The 22,265-nt window shown below is 32.2% G+C and overlaps 1 protein-coding gene across 1 annotated transcript; it reads right to left on the reverse strand.

The window, feature by feature from the left end:
- Positions 1 to 10,416: 10,416 nt before the first annotated feature.
- On the reverse strand, positions 10,417 to 21,538 carry LOC123708485 (homeobox protein Hox-B4). The gene is made up of 2 exons (XM_045659215.1): positions 21,022 to 21,538; positions 10,417 to 11,051 (listed from the first exon to the last, which is right to left on the reverse strand). Exons 1-2 carry the CDS (start codon positions 21,536 to 21,538, stop codon positions 10,417 to 10,419), a joined length of 1,152 nt encoding a protein of 383 aa, XP_045515171.1.
- Positions 21,539 to 22,265: the final 727 nt, after the last annotated feature.

Here is a 22,265-nt window from a genome sequence, read left to right on the forward strand (position 1 = left end):
ATAAAATACATTTTAGATTGAATATAAATAAAATTTGTTAGCAAATTGCAATTTTAAAGTTATTGACGTTAAAGTTGTTGAAACGAGTATTAAAAGATTTCCTCTTCAGATCTTTAATCTGTAAACCCTTAAAACTCATCATAACTGTGTTCTGTACAGAACTTATGAACATGTAGCATTTTTAAGTATTATTTTTTTTATGAAAAATCTGAATAAATTTTATCGCGTAACAGTGATTCAATTTTACTTAGTAAACTACGACAATATAATTTCTTAGTAAATATAATGGATTTTTTTAATATAATTATTATACAGGCGATAAATATAAAGTACTAGTTATATTCTATGGTAATATGTCATAAATATAATTATAATTAATAGTATTATAGCTTAAACTGTACAAAACATAGGAATTTTTAAAACCAATTCGGACTTACTAAGACTAGCACTTTGTTGATAACGTGTTTCCTCGCGAATTAACTTGAACTGTCTCCCCCAATATTTGGTACTTTATAAAAGCAATGATAAAATTATAATGGCGATTATTATTTCTGGTAGATCGAATATCAAGTATCAAATTGAAAACTGTACCTAAATTATCATTTTGATTTAACGCAAACAAATAACATCGAGTATCAAAAATTCTAAATTGTGATTAAAGATTAATAGAAAATAGATAGATCATGGCGAAAAATCTGACCTATTTACTTATGTTTACAAACATAACCTAGGCTAATGATGAACGTCAGGGCGTGCTCAGAGGTAATCAAGGGGCCGTTGACCTCTGATAATGACTGTCCAATGACGGTGCACATGGGCACGAGCTACTGGGCAGATGTCGAGTTTTCGTGATTAGCGCCCGATGAAAGATACGGATTACAGATGTTTTATTAAACACTCATTAATGAACATTGTATAAACATAGTAGATTGATGTTTAGTCTGATTTATGCACTTAATAGTCTGTGGTTTTAGAGATTATGTATATTGATGTATTTTTTTTCTCGTTATAGATGTAACAATATACTGCTTTGTAATGAATGAGAGTACAATGTATTACGGAGTGCTGTGTTCCAATCCCTTCAAATGTTGATTCTATATATAAGGCTAATACTTGCTTAATTAATCACAAAACAAACCTATCAAAAATGCATTCACTTTTTGCTTGATTTTTGGGAAGCTCTAAGATTAAAAATTATTAGATCTTAGAATTTAGTCAATTGATTTGGGTAAGTTTTAATAGTTTTGGTTGTCTCCACAAGGTGTCGTTACTAAATTTAAAACTAAGTTATGGCGTTTTGTATCCATAGTTATGTCTTAAAAGGTTTATCAAATCTTAACATAATATTGTTTGATCAACAAATCTTATTTCAATTACATGCTGGTCTATATCAAATTTTAACTCCATCTCAAATTTACTTACATTGAGACGTCAAATGAATGAAGACTAATATTTTATAGGATGACTTTCAAAAAGAAAGTGATGTTAAGCAAATTCAATAAAGTGCGGACGCAGCAGTATTTAGTTATATTCATATCTCAATTACAGTTCATATTTACAGTTTATTGAAAGCTTTGGGAAATATTTGTATGAAATCCGTTTTCTTTTATTCCTAGAAATTAATTTAAAAATCCTAACGCCTGTAGGTAAGCATATATTTCTAGTAGTAAGTATTTATTTATTTACAAATACGCCGCGTACAAATTATTTGAAGAAGTCTATTTAGTACGAGGGTGTGTATTTAATCAATTAAACCGTGTAAAATTCGCAATATTAGCGCGTTTAACCAGTTCAAAAGGGCATTAAAGGTACATATCAGAATGAGCCTAGTATCGATAGGACACTGAACAAGCTATGGGCATAATGTTCAACATTAGGTTAAGAGGCATCTTTCTGGAATTTGCTGTAAAAGTCATAAAAAAAGTTGTTAATAGAAATAGATAGTAGTGTTTAATCATCCAGGTTAGCAAAACCATACGTAAGCTATTTAATACCTCCGACGACTACATAGTCGTGGAATTATCTAGAATTATTATTTAAAAAAAAGATAAGCCTAGTAGACTGAAGTTGGGTGGGCTGATGGTGACGTGTATCTGGTTCTCACATATTAAGTTTCTCATGTAAATAAAATTACATTTTTTGTAATGAGAAATAAAGTTTTTTAAACATTAGATATTGCTACTTCTTTGCCGTCGGCCTGGCTCAGATATCGCTGGACAGACGCAATGAAGGACTAAGCCCCAGTACGTCGCTGCGCTACTGGAGTATATCTTTTAATATAAATAATTCTGAAGTACATATATACTTGTTATGATATAACATTGGAACAACTTACAGAAAATAAAGTCAGTTCTATTTAAGGTATATTAGCTAAAATTATACCCATATCTACCCCTTTTGTTACCAATTGATTGTGCTCGTTGATTCAATTGACATGTCTCGTCCTAAAAACGGAAGTATTTGTTAGTTCTCGGGAAGTTAGCAATAGCAGTTCGATGCACAGAAGATCTGAAGACTAAAGTACAAATGTTTATAATTTTCCCATCGCGTAAAATCATGTTATAGTTTAGACACATATAACATATTTGTAATTACTAATTAATGCCTGACAACAACGCATAAAAATACTAAAACATTACCAACTATATTTCTTATTGTTTATAAATTTTCGTTGTAATTAGTGACAATAATATTTATAAGATTAAAACCGTTTTTAACGTATTATTATTAAAATGTATACCTATCTATTTATATAATATAAATATATTCTATTAGAAATGGCCACCTTTGGCTTTTATACCGGCCTTTAATCTATTTGGCCACGAATCTATGGATTTTCGCACCGCTTGCTCCAAAGATTTAGGCGATCAGCATCGTGTGACACGCACATGATGCTGATCGCCTATAAAGAAAACTTATCATCAAAGAAAGAACAAGAAGTTTTTGGAGCATCTGGTTACTTACTATTACTATAGTAAGGTCAAACGAAAAAGAAACCTGTAATATGGAAATCAACATTGATTTACATTATCCAACGTCCTCAGTAAAATCTTCTACAGGCAATATTTTTCCTCTTCAACAGACAATAGATAGCGGATAATTTTCAGAAGCACTGAAACATGTCGGATTAGGTACATATGATGTGCAATAAATTGTACTTATCTGTTGACGATATAATGATTGCTTTTTAATAATTGCCTTCAAGAAAAATGAATCAAATGTTGAAATACCGCTTCGTGCTCTACGTCACAATAACAAGCTATTTTTTAAAGTATATATTCTAGCTAAAATTAAGCTGTTTACTGAATCGAACCAAAGCCGATCAACGATTTATAATCGCCTTTCTATCAATGCATAAATCTGCATAATAATCCTATTTTCATAGAATTGGCTAGATTGAGTAGCCCCCAATCTGATATCAAGCGGCGCGAGTGACATGTAAATCGTGATCGGGCGGGGATTCGAATGCGCTACCACAAACTACCGGTGCCACTGCGCTGACTCAGCAAATTTTGGACCACCTGCCAACTGAGGCTGAGAATAAACGCTCTTATAGACATCGCATTAAGGGTTTAATTGATCTGCATTGTTTTAAGCCCTTCGATAAAACTTTGGAGATACCGACGTCCTAACTAATTACGAACTGAACGATCTTATCGCTATCTTGGAGGTAACAAGACTTCTTAAGTGAGCACAATTTGTGTTCAAGAAAACTAGAAAAGTCTTAAGTAGGTACTGTATAATGTACGTAGCAAATATATAGCAAACAACAATAATAAGAGCCCTTGTTAGAGCGGTAAGGCGAGTGATTTTTAATACTGAAAAATCGTGGGTTTGAAGCCGTTCGTAAAGCTTTCTTTGAACAATAAACATGATACCACATCTATTTAAATTGCGAACTATATAGTGAAAGTTACATACCGTGATTAACGAATTGATCAAGACCCATAAAACCTTTTAAAACCTTGTTTATAGATACTTGAACGACTTTTCGTGTTTTTTTTTTTCAGCATTTGATTCTGCAACAACAAACCCGCTCACTATGATACAAGTTATAATTGAGGTAAAGGCCTTGATATTTTTTGGCAAGGAGCCTGTCGCTCTAATCAATAATAATTCAGGGTGAACGATTGGGAAGATGTCTTAAGGGGTTTAGTCGTGACTAAATTGGTTGAGCTGGCAGTGATTTCATTCGTGGCAAAACAATGATTTCAGTTTACAAGACACAAATGTAAGAAGGAAGAAGTAGTCTTCATTCCTTGTCTTCATGTTTCTGCGCATATATTTTCCTAAAGGTATATTTTTTCTTTGTGATTCTGTGATTAATAATTAAAGCCTGCATTTATTTCTCCACGCCTCTTAAAAGATTCCCATATCTAACAAAGATTATCTCAGGTAGAATATAGCATATGTCGACCTTCGTCAAAACTATGTATATAATTTCTTTTTTGATTCTTGATCCTTCGAATGCTAAAAAAGTGTGGATGTTTTTAATCTACAGTTTAAGATTGACAGGTTCAGTCGGACGCAGGTAAAAACTTTGATTAAAAATATTTCAGCGAAAGATTGGTAGGGAAAATTATGGTTCAAATATACTTTATAAACATCGAAGTCAACTTAAAACTCTTTAGTTTGTATTTTAAAATAGAAAATTCTACAGATTTTCTAACAGAAGAAATATTTAAATTAAGAATTCATAATTGAAACATCGAATAACGTCCAATGTTTGTTATTCGTAATCTGATGTATCATGAAAAGACTATATTTCTTAGTGAGTTTTTTTATTATATTTTATAGAATTTTTATTCTACTTTTTATGCTACAGTGAAAATCGCACTCCGATATTTTAACATACGTATATTTATGAAAAGAATTCTCAAATCGAACGCATTCAACAGACGCTCGGTCGAGGACCCTTGGAAAAAATCGAAGTAAAAGCATCCCCTAAAATTATTTTAGAGAAAAGAAAGGAACTTAATACAGTCCCCACCTCCCTTGGCGCACCCCTTACGGGCGTGTGTGGGTAGCGCTATGTATGTGTGAGTGCCCTCGGCGAAGCGCCTGACAGCTGGGTAGAGCCGTGTAGACGAACTCGAGTACTGTCAGCAAAAACGATGACTTAAAAAATAAAGTTTCTTTCACAAAAAAATATAAGCCGACTAGATTTTTTAAGGTAATTAACGAAGTAACAAGGAACTTTATATTTTAACAGGTCAATAACAAATATATTGCTTTACAAAGATGTTGTTTTAAAAAAAAATCCCCAATTATACATTTTACAATGGAACACACATTTGACATTTACCTTACTAGGTTGAAGGTTCGTCGTTGATATTTTGTCAAATTACTACAAATATTATAAGTCAAAAATAATTTGAAATAAAAAATTGTTTAATGCAGTAGATTTTTCTTAGAAAATCATTAATATTGTTCTCTTGTTTTGGTGACTGTATTCTATTGAACCGTACCGGGCGGTGTCGGGAAATCAACACACACATCAACACTGTATGGTTCCCCACTGAAGGGACTCTCAGACTGACTACCGTCATATCAAATACATAACATCCATGTATAGGGACTACTAAAGAGTTCTTACTCGTGCCTACAAATAGTTTTTCTTTGGATTCAGAAAAAAGGTTTTATTAAAAATCATGCCTCCCGTATAATAAATAATTTTGTAAAATAACAAGACTGTTTATGTTTAAAGACAAAACAAAGGTACATTTAAGAATAATTCATATTTTTAACAACGTTATATGTTAAATTAATATTTATAATAATTTCATAGTGTTATTATAACGATAAATTATAAATAACATTATAGTTATGTACTGAATAAAATGTATATTATATACGATGTGTATATACAAGAAGTCAGGCCGTAATAAACTTGCATATTTAAAATGTAACAATTTTTATCATATGAAAAATACGATAAATTATTCATAATTAGATTAACCTGTTGCATATGCCTATTAGAATAAATACTAAATTAATCGTATAACCCTTTTATAATTAAAGCATCCCTCATAAATTTAGTTTACTCTGTAACGACTAGTACTAAAGAGTATAACAATACTGATATAATTTTTATATTACTTAACCCATTGAGAACAATTGAAAGTGAAATATCCACTTCTCACCCTCTTGCGTTTCACTTCACGTACATATCGCTGAATCAACTTGAAGGGATTACATAGCTTTACGTCTCCCTCGTGGTACCAATTTCATACGGAATAGTAATATGGGCCAGTGAATTTGACAACAAATTCTGACGAACTTCTGCGATGCTCTTATTAGGTATAAAGATTGTTATACATTATTTAATCTATAATTCATCACAAGACCCAAGTTATTGTACCCCAGTAGTAAATGAAAAGAGCGTACAAATTCTTAAAAGGCCGGCAACGCACTCGCGAGCCCTCTGGCATTGAGAGTATCCATCGGCGGCGGTATCACTTAACATCAGATGAGCCTCCTGCCCGTTTGCTCCCTATTTTATAAAAAAAAACTGTGATCATTCATTTGTTGAAACGTTCTTCAATATGTTCGCCATAGTGTATTGTTAATGATAATATTTTCTATGGTATATTTGAATGACCATTCCATCCGCGTAACAGGTGTATTTAGATAAACTAGTCGTCTATGTAGATCTTGCTAGCTACTTGTCATCAATTCCATAACTTTGTTCTTCACATAGGAAAATTCTATTAATAAGTTTTGTTATATGTCTAAGTCCAACCAAGATATTTTGTAATTTTTATTTTATTTTATTTTTGCTCTCAATCATCACAAATGTTAGAAGGAAGACAATCAGATACTTTTGAATGTATCTTATAGATCGTATATACATGTGTGAAAATAACATGAGAACTTAGAAGGTACAGCGTTACCCACATCCTTGCAACTTCCTCAAAATCGAGTAGGCCGCAATATCTTAGCACACACCTCACGAGGGGACTGTATTGAAGAAGTCGCATTGGTCCAATACATCCGTGAATATACGCTGTAAATACACAATTGTGTAGAAATAAAGAAAATTACATACCAAGATTTTTAAAACGATTCTATGGTTTGGGTTTAATAATTTTCTGAAGAAATATAAGAAAAAAAATTGTAACCTCAAAAGGCTCACGCTCAAAGATAAAATATACTTACTTTTATCTCATATACTAATCATGTACCTACGATCTTTTTTGGAAAAAATGTTAGAATTGGTTAAAAACGTACGCGAAGCTATTTAACAGCCCTTAAGCCCCAGAGACAAAAATGTTGAGTTGCAGAATTTAGCGGCTTCCCAAAACTTTTATTCTGTTAGCGCAAAGTTCCGCAAGTCATCATCTACCTTGGTTCTTTGGGCAAAGGGATGCGGCGTCACCTGGGACCCACCTGCCAATTGATTGAGAGAGCTTTTACTTAACCGCCTTTGTTTCAGGGTTCCTCTGGGAGTTACTGGTGCTATATCCAAAGTACTCCTTAATTGCAACTAGACATGAACTGTCAAATGCGCCGTTCATGTCTGGACTTTGTCGGTAAATAAGAAAAGATTTTTGTTATTGTAGTGTGATTTTTTTTTGTTTTAGTCTACAAGGGTTATACTCTTACAAGCGTAGGAGATAATGTGATTTGTGAACAGATTAATATGAAGTATGTCAACCTATTTATTTCATATATTTGGTACTCAAATTATGTATTAAAATTTTAATTAGGACGATGAAAAGTAATAATAACTTCAATCTAAAAACGCCATAGTATTTTTTATGATTATAAAGCTATCCTTCAATATCTGATCTTACAAAACTTTTGTATGAAAAAACCTCTATGTGAGAACAAAATGCGTATTCAAGTACAGCTAAGTCATTTAGCTGTAAATCGATATAGCTACCGTTGGCATCACAAAAGCGTCTCCAAGGACGACAGGCCATATACAAAAAATATAAGCAATAAATCCATCAAACATCAACAGTAGCAAATCCTGTTATTTGCATACAACACGTACAATGAGCTTTTGTTTGTTTGCCAAAATTTGCGAGAAATTTTAATCCTTTGACGCGCCGATACAAAAGGGTTTTGAGACGATGATGCGTAGTTTGTTTAGTAGTCTTAGTAACATTTAAATAGAGCTATTCATTACGCATTCTTGTTTTTTTGTCCCAGTTATGACTATTAGATTGCTAGAATAGGTAACCTGTAACCCAAGGAGCCATTGGGTGGGTATATTTCTACGTCTGCAAGTTATTTGTATCAAGCAACTGAAATGAACTCGACTCCCTGAAACCAATTCTGAACCTAATACCCCTTTTTATTCCTTATATAAGGTATATATCATACTTCTTCATGTACTTTTAGCCATTCAAATCTACTATTTGATATTGTCATAAAAAACATCTTAAATTAAGTTCGAGTCGACATATTGTTATAATTGTATTCATTTAATACCAAAAAACTTAAAAAAACCGAGACATATGAAGCTTCGATTTCAACCAGCAACTTATCACCTCATATCTCGCAGAATCACGATCTCATTTTTATATAAAACATTGGCTTTGTATCAAAATGATAAAAGTATTACGCAGGCGTAGTTCGAGATACGTTGCGTGCGGCCACACAATGAGCCCGACAGAGATTGATGACTACACATTCAACGAATACATTACGATTTTTGCTTTCATTTCATTCGATACGAATAGCAAGGTTATGATACAGTAATACTTACACTGAGGTGATAAGCTTTTTCGCTTTAACGATTTATGGCGAACATTTTTGAAGTAACGCAAATTAAATTATCGTCGCGATACGTGTTACAATGAAATAAACATTATACGATACGAATGCTCCTATGAATGTAAGGTCGTTTTAACTTATATGTTTCGTGGACAAACCTTTTATTTACAATTTCGTTGATGCTAATTATGTATTTGCTACAGTAATTTGGAGGTGAAAAGAAATCAATGTTTTAAATACTATGTTTTATTGGTTTTGTATTCACAGTCACCTATTTTAGTTACAAAACAATATTAAAATTAAATTAATAAGTTTGTACTTAACCTAGGTCATTGTCTAAGTATCACACAACAGTAGGTACTCAAAATAACTAGAAATATTCCATAACTAGATTTTACAATAATTTTAAAAGTTATATCTTTATTAGCAGCATACAATTAATTCATCACATTAAGAAGGAAATAGTTCCGGTACAAATATATGGTTAGGATTAATTTCATATGAACCCGCACTAAGAAAAAGGAATTACAAAGTTTTGTACATAAAATATAATCATTTCCTTTTGTATAATTATAGTCGCATTGGTGCCAAGTTTTTTAACAAAAATAGAAGTATGGCCATGACCTAATGGTCCTCAATGTAATCATTGGTGCTAAATAATAATCTATTCATTAAAAAAATGAATGACGCTACAGCTTTTTTAGGTCTGGTCCTTATCTTCTTTAGATTTCTGTATCTGTTTCATGATCATTTGTTAATCTAATAGGCAAGTACGTGATCAGCTTTCTGTGCCCGACACACGCCGTCGACTTTTTGGGTCTAAGGCAAGCCGGTTTCCTCAAGATGTTTTCCTTCACCGTTGGAGCGAAAGTTAAATGCGCACATAGAAAGAAAGTCCATTGGTTGGCACAGCCGGGGTTCGAACCTACAACCTCAGGGGTGAGGGTCGCACGCTGAAGCCACTAGGCCAATACAGATCTTATTTTCAATCCATAGCAAGACTTTACCGTACCTTTGAGAATTAAAAAGGCTTCCAGCTATTATAATAGTTATTTAGATTTCTTATATTATTTTAATGTCTAGGTTGGACTATAATAGACAATATAATATTGGAAAAGTAGGTTAACGATTATAAATTTTCGCTCTATTGTTTGTTACTATGTTTTAATAATCAATCTTCAATAGCAGTCAATGTGGTCTCTGTAGTTTTAAATGCAGCAATATATGTATCAGCTTTGTACAAAAAATGCCACTATTTATGTGAATAAAAATCATATAGTTACAAAAAGATTAATAGCTATTACAATATCCATTTATTTTAATAAATTATTTACATTTAAAAGGTAAATGAACACAGCTGATAGACGATTTGACGCACTAGCAATAATATCAAATGGTCTGTAGAATGAACTTGGTATGAAAATACACTATATAAATTAAAATCTAACACTTTATACACATTTTATTTACTTCATACGACAATGACTTGAAGGAAAAAGTACAAAATTAACACTCAGATTCTATACCTACCCTAAATAATCACACTTTCGACATTGTAAAGTTCACCTTAACACATTCAAATGACTGGTTACACTAATTACACAGCTTATAACAAATCTTACATAAATTACATTATCAACACGCGGGAATGGTAAAAGGAAATTCGTTAAAAATATATTTTTACAATATTGATTATAAGGCGGTTAAACCATAGTCGGATTTGATTATGGGAGGAGTATTGGAGATGCCGGTGCCACAACCGGAACTTACTGGCGAACTATGCGCGGAAAGGTTCGCAAGCATCGCTGGATCCATGCCCGCATGCATACCCATCATATGCAAATGGTGAGCCGTCATTGAATGCCCGTGGTTCACACCTGGATGAGACATAGGACTTATAACTGGATCGTGCGATAAATTCTGTTGCCCGCCGAAATCGTTCATAATATTATCAGTAACATTCTCTATACTGTCTGGTCGGCCATTATTATTTGTTTTCTTCTTATCATTATTGTTTGTGTTCTTATTTGATCTACTCTTTGGTGTGGCTTTTGTCGTGGTAGTTGTGACACCAGCGGGATTCGTTTTTCTTCTTACATTTTTGGTATTGGGCAATTTGTTGTCTTTCTTCCATTTCATTCGTCTGTTTTGGAACCAAATTTTGATCTGCCGTTCAGAGAGGACTAGTGTGTGTGCTATCTCTATTCTTCTTCTTCTTGTCAGATAGCGATTGTAATGAAATTCTTTTTCCAATTCTAATATTTGGTGTCTAGTGTAGGCTGTCCGCTGTCGCTTTGGTTCCATTCCAGGTTGAAAGGTTCCGTTTGCTGGAACAAACAAAAAATTGGTTATTTATCTGTGGTGATAAATTCATGCCTATTTATTAAATAAGAGAAGAGAAAATTCTTTTACAAAATCATTGAAATCACGAAGGTTTTAGAAATTCATAGTACAGAACTAATCAACTAACCAGTCAACTATTTAAGAAGTTTGCTTCATTAATTAATTAAATTTTAATATGTTTAATTTTTATATCATAATTAGTTTTTTCGTCAACCAAATGTCCGAAATTAGTTCTTCATATAATACCTATCTAACTACATATATCGTAATATTTTAATTTGACATTTAAATCAAAATTAAATAATAATTCAAATATACAAAAACCATTATTATTCCTATATAAAACCTTTATAGTTATTATAGATGTGGATAAAAATAACAGAATACAACCTGAAATAGGTTGCGTGTTCCCTTCCTGAATTATGTAGGAATGTAACGACCTCTCAGGGCACTCTTAATTAATGTGCATAATAATTACTTTACCATGAGCTTCCTTTTTCCTTTGATTAATTATTCTTAGCAAATTAGTTGTAAACACAATATTGGAAGCGTATTGATGTGTTTTCTTATCATCAGTCGATTTATGATAATTAAGAATGAAGAAGGAAAAAAAAGCATTGATTCTTGTAGAAAGGAGTTGTAAAGCTTAAAAAATATTTAATCATTTTTACTATTCATTGCTTTATTACCGTTATACTTAAATTAATATTACTAGAAATGATATGAGTTTAAAAGTATTAACACCTCTATTGTTATACGGAAAGTAACTGATTTAGCTAAATATTTTATCGTATGGCGTATAACTTATTATTAGAAAGTTATAATTAAAATACAATATTTTGTAATCTCAGAGTATCGTGTAAGCCTGTAAGCTTTAAACTGCAATAATTTTGACAGTCAATGTGACTCTCATAAAATCATAACAAAAATATTCAACCATAATACGACTTATAATTTTTGCACGATATTCTTATTTCAGTCTTAGTCTTAAGTCAGATTATTGATGTCGTTAATTTCGCTAAGAATCCCTCCTGTATACGAGATACCTACTCACAATTGTTCCATGTGCCTTGTACTAACACAAATTACCTTATAACTTGCAAATTTTTCAGTTTGTATAACTATAACTAAATACGCTAATTATGACGATGTTGAAATTTTCCACTATTTTTTATATTTAAGAGGTGGGAAGACTTTGTTTAACAGCAACAATTTAGTTTTTCCTTTGAAGTTTTTTTCATCTATTAATGTACTTGTGTTTTCTGTTTCATAAATATTGTTTATCTATGTAATCTGTGTTGGCTGTGTATATTGTCTAAGTGTTTTGTTTTATGTTAGATCTTAGGCTACTAATAAATAAATAAACTGATGAAGAGATAACTCATACAGTCTATGAAATATTTTATAATTTCTGAAATATACTCGTACGTAGAATTTTGAACACGTCTTTATTAGTGAAAGTAAAAACTGTATAATTACGAAGCCTCATTAAATGATATATGAATTACAGCGATTGTATTCAATTTAACACTATTTGATTTAACTTCACCGTAGGTATGATTGGCCCTAAATTATCCTCAACAATCAAATACAAAATCAATTTAAACATTTGTGGTTTGTCAAACAGCAATGGAGAGAAGTTTACTAATTATAAAAGAGAAAGGGTCAGAAACACAACAAAGATGTTCTCTACATTACAAAGAGTATTCCAGAGGATAAGTGGAGATGGACAAGACACCTTGTGAGGTGAGAAGTGGAGTAAAACTATAATGAGTTTATATACCCAAAAACAGAAATGGGAAGATGAAATAAAACTGGTAACTGGTGACAGTCAAGGTTTAGTCAAGAGTGGAGCGACTAAGGGAAGAATAGAAGTGCAGTCGGATTCCGCAAACCGATCTATGTTTGTTTTTAACTGATTGTGTATTAGAAAAAGTAACATGACCAAAACAAGGGCAATTTTTAATATGTATGGAAAACGTTTGAAATTTCTTCATTTCTTTGTAACAAACTTTTCTAACAAGGGTATTTCCTGAGGAACAGTGACCCGGAAATTAGGCTTCATTCATACGAGCCACGCCTTATATTAAAATGTTATAAAATTTAAATAAACGCGGTGAAAATAATATATAATAATACATAATCGGTAACGTAAAATGAGTAACTATTTTCGATAGGACGAATATTATCTAAGTATTTATGAATTAATATTAGAGCAGTGTTGGCCTAGTGCGACTCTCAGCCTCGACTCTTCAGCGTGCGACCCTCACATTTTAGGTCGTAGGTTCTATCCCCAGCTGTGCCCCACCAATAAACTTTCTATCTGCAAACATCGTAAGGCAAGCGGCTAGCCTTAGGCCCGAAAAGTCCTTGGCTATATAAGATTGCCTATTTTACATGTTATTATTGAATATCTAATTATAGTTTTTTACAATAATTGTAAAATATGGAAGTAAATAATGTGATATTCTTGGTTTTCAATTATATTATGTTTTAATGAGTGCGTGAGAAATACTATCTCAATCGACAATACAAAAGTGTAACATAAAACAAAATTGATAATAAATAATATAAGATTAATAAACAGAATATCCAAAACTATATCGTATTCGGGACATAAGACAATTCATTATTCGTTAGAAAGGGACAGGGGGTGGGCAGCAGGAATTCCTCGGGATGAGGTTTGGGCGAGCTATGTGCGGTCGGCCGAGATTTCTAGTGGTCACCGCATTGATCCGCGCTAGCCTTTGGCTTTAGGTATATTGTAAGGACTTTAGTTTGAAGGTTAAATTGCTTTCTACGTAGAGGTATATTAGAAAAGGCAGCTTCAATGCGCAGCTAGCGCAAGTAAAATGCTTAATATGTAGTAGAAATAACACCCTAATATATTTGACATAAAAACTATTTGATACACTAATGTCCAAAAGCCCATTTATGCAATTAATATATAATTAAAAAATTGGGCAAAATTTTAAGTTATTTTTTTAAGCTTTATTATAGCACCGCAATTCTTCGTATATATTTTTTGACGTTCATAAGTGTACATTGTGTTACCTATATGAATAAATGATTTCTGACTTGACTTCAATGGCCCCGTTATTCATTCAATATTTTATTAAATCCATCAAAAATATTTCATTTCAATCTACCACTGAAGCACAATTACAAATTATGGAGTAATACGTTAACTATTATGAATTAATTTTATAAATACTTTTTATTTTATAATTTAACACTTCAATTACAGACCGCGCAACTTAGTGGCAGTGGGGTCTGGTGAAGCCGGTCCATAATGCTTCTCCTTCGCCAAACACTGGCACCCATTTGGATCCTGAATCACATCGCAGTGCCGTCAGTCTTCGCTGAGGAGTGTCGCTGAGCCTTTGAAGTGAGTTGTCTTGGACACCAACGCCTCAATTGCCAAATTCACTCAATTAAGTATCACAGTACAGCGAGGAAATGCTGCCAGCGTTAAAGATACTTTCACAGGAACTAAACGTTTTAAATTTGTTTTATTATATATTTATATATAATTACTATATAGGTTAATAGTATTGTAAATACTGTATGTTTGTGTGTTTGCAATAAATTATGATGACATCTCTTGTTCTATAGAATATTCCTATACATATTTTTAACGGAACATGCGTTATATTTAAAAAAAGTAAACGATTGCAAAACAAGAACCCGTTCGTTAAAGCATATCATACGCGTCATCGGCGATGACAATCAGAATTGAATTACCAGCTACCCGTCGACCGTGTGGTCTCTCATCTGCTAATCAACGATCTCACTATCGGCCTGGTGGTCCATTACATCCTCTCTATCCTATCACTATTATGGAGTGAAAAACTCCCGCGCACTGACAGCTACCGATAAGCGCGATTGAAAACTGCAACGCTAACGCATAAATCAGGTTTATGTGCCTTTGTTGAATATTTTGTCTCGTACCGTGTTGACGAAACGTAATGTATAATGTAGAATTTACAAGCAAAAGTGTAGTGATTTTATACACAAATTATATTAATAGTTAAAATATAATTTATAAATGTCGTAATTGCAGAGTTTGCTTCTCTAATATATCTCTTGTTTAGTGTTATAATCATGAACATAGATATAACATACTTCGGATGCAGTGTACCCAGTCAGATAATAGATAGTCTAACGCCCACCAACATGAACAGAAAATTAAAAAAAAACTACAAGACTGCTATAGTTACATTAATACAAACCACAGTGGTTTTCTCAAGTAACATATTGTGATTATTATTTTAGTATTATTTTAATATTTTACAAAATAATGAAATTTAAAAAGAACTAATATCCCTTTACCTACTACATTACTAGAATTAAGACATTTAACAATGATTGAATATTTAATATTTTAAAGAGTTTAAATTGTAAAAAAAAAACATTTTTAAATGTGATTTGGTTGATTTGGTAAAAAACTAGGTTTTTAGTCTACCCAAGTAAAATATTATGAAACAAAATAACTTTGCGGATTAGAAATTTAGATCATTTTAAGCTATTTGCATTGGACTAACAAAACTTTACTATCTAAAGCTCTAAGGTAAAAGTATTAGAAGGGCAGGATAAGCGCAGATTATTACGTAATACTTTCTTTTACTCCCCGATGGGTTATTAGGAATTTCTGTATCTGTTTCATGTATGATTCTGAAAGGCACATCGCCAAAAAAGCTTTACCGCCAGAAGCTGTCAAAAGTTGCTGTCTCCGACACTCAGTTCATGCCGATGATTCCTATTACACGGATTAAATATTAGAGAGGTATAATTGCACATAGGCATATCTTTCTATAGAATGACCGCAATGGTTCAAACTCGTCCTCAAGGTTATAGTCGCACGCTTAACCAATGTCTGTAGTTAATATAAATAATATTTATTGAACACAGATAATGGACTGTCAGTCATTTAGGTTGTCATTACGTGTCAGAGACGCAGTCATAGATGTATTCGAGATAAATCAATTCAAATGGTTGAATTACATCATACGTATGAAATATTATACCTACTAGTTACTCATAGTTATGGGTATATTGTATTTAAAGACTAATATAATATTGGATTTCGGATTACGCGACCAAAATGTCTAACAACGTCATCATACGAGAACCACTATTTAAGCCTCGACTTTTTTAAGCTATCGTAGAATATGCTTAAAAGGTTAAAAGGAGTATAAAGAATATTCGCTATATATAGCGCTTAGTTACCTGCATCATAAGTAAACTCCACATTCACACCCTCATCAAAAAGATACCCTTAATTTAACACCACCACACTACCGAATTAGGTATTAGATAAATGTATTTAATATATTTTTATAGATTTTTCCCCTTGTTAATGTTTAAATCTTTTTATCTACGTATATTACATGTTAAAACATTTTTAAATGTTGAATGTTGGCTTTTGTATATATTTTTTTTGTTATAGATACATATCCATGAATGAAGTACTAAGAACTGCCACAATTTTATAATAATCTATGAATGAAAGTAAGTATTTGCAAATATCTCCCAGGCGTAATGGAAATGTTTCAGATTTGCTTCCATAAAATTATAATTTCATTGAATAGATTGTGACTTAACAATCTGTGCTAGACTCAGGCGTTACTAAACTTATTATTTCTTCACAAGCCTAAACCGTTATTTAGGCTAATGAAGAAATAGTAAGTCTAATAAGTTATATATTTAAAGTTCTATACTATTTTTCATATAGAAGTTAAAATGATACCTTAGGCCGGGTTTAAACAGACAATGTTTCGAATAAAACTGTAATAGGATTCTTGAAAACAAAAATCTCAAAGACGGATAAAGTCACTGTGTCAATTGTCCAATGTATATTAATAAAGATTATTATATTACATACATACAATTCAAAAATCCTTAAGGGCTAGCAAAAAAACCGATAATCACCGCGGCGAATTCCGAACCACAAACTGGCCATTTAAAAACTATAATATAAATGACACTCATTAAAATCACTGGCCCATTGTCATACCAAGACCTGTTTAACGACACCACATTAGTAAACTGTCAAAACATATCAAAAGATCTTGAGGATTCGTAAATTTAGGGATGTTATTGATTGGGCGCAATTTGTTTATTTCTTTTAAAACCCACCGCGCACTCAAAACTCCTTAACGCTATTGTAAGTGAATTTGCACTCGTGTAACTAACAATAGTGAATTAAGCGGATATATGATGGCTATTAATCTTTTTTATGTTCATTTAAAAGTGATGGTAAGCCTCACTTTTTTCATATGATCGATGAAAATGTATCATCCATACAAATGTATTGTTAGATTTCTAATTATAGTTAATTAATACGAATATTTTAATTTTATTGATAATTTAACTGTCGAAATGTTTACCTATTTCCGAGAAGAATTCTTTAATAAAACCTATGCAAAAATTAAATGTCAGATGTAATACAGAGAAGTGTTGGTATAGTGGTTTGAGCGTGCGGTTCCCATCCCTAAGATCGTAGTTTCCATTCCTGGCTGCACCAATGGTGTTTCTGTCAACGTGCCCATTTAACCTACGATGAAGAAAAATATTGTGAGGAAACCATGCCTTAGACCAAAAAAGTCGACGGTGTGTGCGAAACGTCTATTTGTCTATCAGAAATACAAATAATGACGAAAGCTGATACAGAAAGGCCAACAACCTAGAAATTTAAAATCAGTAAAAATATGGTGAAAGTTAAACTTTGAGAATGCGTTATACATTAATTGTTGATATCTAATGTTGTTGATATGTAAACCCATACGATTATATACCTATTGAGAGTAATGAAACGTTTATCAAAATGTTACTTATAATATTACTTATAAAAATCAGTGGTATTTATAATTAGATTAATCAGACGTTTTATTACTTTGAATACAAACTTTCTGTACAATACAATACATATTTCATTTGGAGTAGGTATGTTGTTAAAGGATTACTTTGTATTATATATTTTCTTAAACTTAACTAGGCTAATAACAAATGGGAGGAATGCTTAGAATTCGATTTCGAAAAAATGCTCAAATTAGCGTTTAAATGTAGCGGTGCCTTTGTCTATCTATGTATATACAAATGAATACCTATTTCCCTTGGTCACGGCATCACGAGTAAACTGCTGGACCGATTTCGCTAATTCTTTTTTTGTTGTGTTTGTTATTGATTGGAGAAGGTTCTTATGAACGAAACAATTAAGAAAATAGCGCGGAACATTAAAAAGTTTAAGAATACTTTTGTTACGATGGCAAATTTATTTTTCAGTGCATAGCGCCTTTACAATTCAAACTTTTTTGCTGTAACCTTATGGCGTTTGACATAACATTGATAGAATGCGTGCTGCAAATATTGTCTAAGAGGATGTAAGAAAAATAAATCGTTTAAAATAAATGCTTTGATTGGAGTTATTATATTGATAAAATTAAACAATTACAGTCGCTAATTGTTTGTGGCAATTATCTTGAAAATCGATGTTTTTCACATGGTCAAATACCTATAAAACTATTCATATACGCACGAGAAAAAATAAAACAAAGAATCTTGATTATCATAAAGCATTAGAATAATAAACACTTTATTTCTGAAATATTTTTTAGTTATTATACCAATTCAAAATTAATATTCATAGTTAAGACTGGACAACGTCTGTCGGGTCCGCTAGTTATATAAAAAGCCATTAATTATTTAATGATGTGCTTTTGATTAATAACTCATAATTTTGATGGATAACTAAGTCTCTATTTTTACTTTAAAACTTGTGATTTTGAAGACAAAGGTAAACTAAACCAGGTAGAGGGTTAGTTAATCTAAACATATGTAAAAATAAAATTGAAAACAAAACGAAATGTATTAAATTATTAATAATTGACTAAACACGAATTACCTTCACAAATAATTCTCCCCATTCACATCACTTACAATGCGATATTTCAGTTTACATATATTTTATTATAACTGTAAAAAATCATAATAGGGAAAGAACTTATTAATTGTTAAACTTGATTTGTTATTATGCATGAATTTGGAATCATTCATGGATAATAAAAAATCGTACATAATAGAATATTAAATATTATATAATATTTTTGATACATAGAGATATTTTTCAGGATTTTTCGCTCCTAATTCATTATGTATGTGTTATGTAGTGAAAATACGTGTCGTAGCACACACGTAGCTAAATAACTATATATGTAATAGTTTTATATAACTTCGTATCTGCCATTTAATTTTGATTTTTGTTACGATTTTACCACACATTACAAACACACCTTGTATTGTAATATGTGATTAAAAGGCATAACAGATTCAATATAATACAATAATAAAGACGTTTGTTAAGTAGGTAAACTTTCGTTTGTTATGCACTTCTTGTGCATTACGCTTAATAGGTATTTCTTTTTCTAAACTAGGGTTGCCCAGAAGGAATTGTTAGCAATAGGGCCGCGCGTCGACTAATAATTTATGTTACCTATTTTTATATGTATGTCTTAGGTAACGAAGTGTGAGGTTGAGTTATGCCTTGCTTAATTAAATACATTTAATAAATATTTATAATTTTAAACTATTCAAATTTGCCAAATAGTCATTAATTTTTTATAGATAGAGAAATTATCTTTTAACTTGCTTTTGACAGTATAAATTGCGTTTTTTAGTTACCTTTAACTAAATCGGCTTGTTACAGAAATTCTTTACAGAATAAGGTCCAAAGGAAAACCCCGACAGCATAGAAAACAATTTTAAAAATTATCTTAAGACTAGTTAAATACACTAATCTTCTAAATGAGATGAAAATGGTCCTTGACTAATGATTAACAGCCTAAGTATTAAATACTTGCAATTAATACAATATTTACATTGTGTATAATCGTTAAAATACAATATATAATGTCGCTTGTTGAAGGAATATTGAGTTCTTCTATATGCTTCGACATTCAAAAAGAAGTCCATTTTTCTTGTTATATTTATAAATTTAAAAATAACTCATTATCAATGTATTATGCTTTAGTTATGTAAATTCTTAATCATATTTTTTTCTAGTTATAAAGTCCACACAACGGATAATTATAGTATAAGCTAATAATAGCTAGCTTGTTACTAAAAAAATACAAACTACATATAGGGTACAAAAGATTCGTTAATAATAGCGCGCTATGTACATATTATTATAAATTTACAGGGGTCGCAAAACTGTTTACCTAAATTTTTGGCCTTTTCATTCATCGCGACATAAAAATGGTTGATTAACGATAAGCTAAGACAGTATACGAATTACGGTCTAGCCTATAAAATAATTATGACTTATAATAATAGATTACTTTACTGTTTGATTTCAGTTAAAATCGTAGGAGATGCTACAGTTTCGAAAACTCAGATAATGAGTGCATCACAAGTTCAAGTTACGCGTTTATTATCCACAGATAATATATCATGATATATTATCTGTGGATAATCGTTCGCTACCGCTTCGGCGTTTTCTAGTCATGACTAGAAAACGCCGAAGCCAATATTCCGTAAATTAAATGGCATTCGCTTGTTTTGACTTGAAATAAGCCGCAAGCTAAACTATACAAAAAAACTCAAGACGCTGAAATATTGATTAGTATTTAGCTACCTATGGATTGAATGGGTGTGTGTCGTTTTATATCCGCAATATAATAATAATAATTGTATGTTATATATCATTGGTATTAGTTTAAGTATAACTTTTCGACGTACTGGTGGACCTAACTATATCCGGTATATGTTTTCACCACACTATTGAAAACTTCCTTTTTTCTATACATAAATATATGTATACTACAACAAACAAACTAAAAAAATTATAAGTCACGTGACCACATTTATAAGAAGTCTAGATAGTTTTTGTAGCGTTTTTTTTCAATAGGTAGGTACTGGGTATTAATAAGTCTAAATCTGCGAAAATATACTTACAAGCACCAGCCACGTGTATCTTCTTCATCCATGGATAAATAACTCGATCAGTATTATCTGAACATATTGAAGAGTCATCGTCGTCCATGGGTGGACTGTCCAGTAATAACCTCTCATCATCCAGCTCCGAAGCTGGAGAGCCTTCGCGCCCTAGTGCTTGAAGCTTTCTTCCAGCTGGTGCGGCTTCCTCTATATGCCTTTCGAGCCGTAAACCCAGTTCTGCTAAGCCTGGGGCTGGGTCAGTGTGAATGTAGCCGTGATCTGCATCAGACGGATGTGAAGGTTCCGGCGGTCGTGGTGGTGGCGCCACTGGGGGATGCTGTGGTATAGGATGGTAGTAGCCGCCATAACCATAGCCAGCCCCAATTTGTACTGGGTATTGTTGGTATCCATACTGGAGTTGGTGCTGGTAGTATTCCCCTGGTGGGATGTAGTCTGCCTGGCTGTACTCCTCCGAGGGTGGGAACTTAGGGTCGGGTTGCGGTTGGTATCCCCCGTTCATGAGGAAGGAGCTCATGGTGGGCGGGATATCATCACACTACGCCTGTTAATATGGCCGCCATATAATCCTGTAAATAACGAGTTGCTGAGCGCCGTTGTGTAATTTATGAATATATATTTTAAATAGCTATACTGCGAGCTATACTGCGATTTTGTAACATTATTAAAACATATCGTAACAGTGAGAAAAGATCTGCTATTATTTGCTTAATTTTAGTACAATAATTCTACTAAAAATAAGCGCTTAGTGCTGTGAAATTTATTGATATTATAATCAAAATAATTCTTTTAGATAATACCATCGAAATTAAGATTACAATACGGCGCTTGACACTTACAAATTATATTACACTTAATTCACTCTCACTCAAGTTTTAAACAGTTCACAGTATGAATATCGTACTGAAAATATTGCAAAGTCACTTGATTTATCACTTTTTGATAATAAACAATAGGATCTGTAACGCGCACTCTCGCGACATTTTGAGACAATATACACTGCCCGACACGCCAGCGCACTCTGTCACTTTAAGGACCCCTATACATGTCCATCAATTTTTACATACCACCTTCCATTTTTAAGGCGGAGCTGTATTTCTACTTCATAACCAAAAACCAACACAAACAGAACTCAACCTTATGCCTGCGTAATAAAGTTGAAAAACGAACGCGTATAACCCTTGGAACACGATTCCGTGGCATCGTCGCTCCCTCTTTAACGTAAGAAGAAATAGCATGTGTGA

Source organism: Pieris brassicae, chromosome 4, assembly GCF_905147105.1.
Source record: "Pieris brassicae chromosome 4, ilPieBrab1.1, whole genome shotgun sequence".
Classification (NCBI taxonomy): domain Eukaryota; kingdom Metazoa; phylum Arthropoda; class Insecta; order Lepidoptera; family Pieridae; genus Pieris; species Pieris brassicae.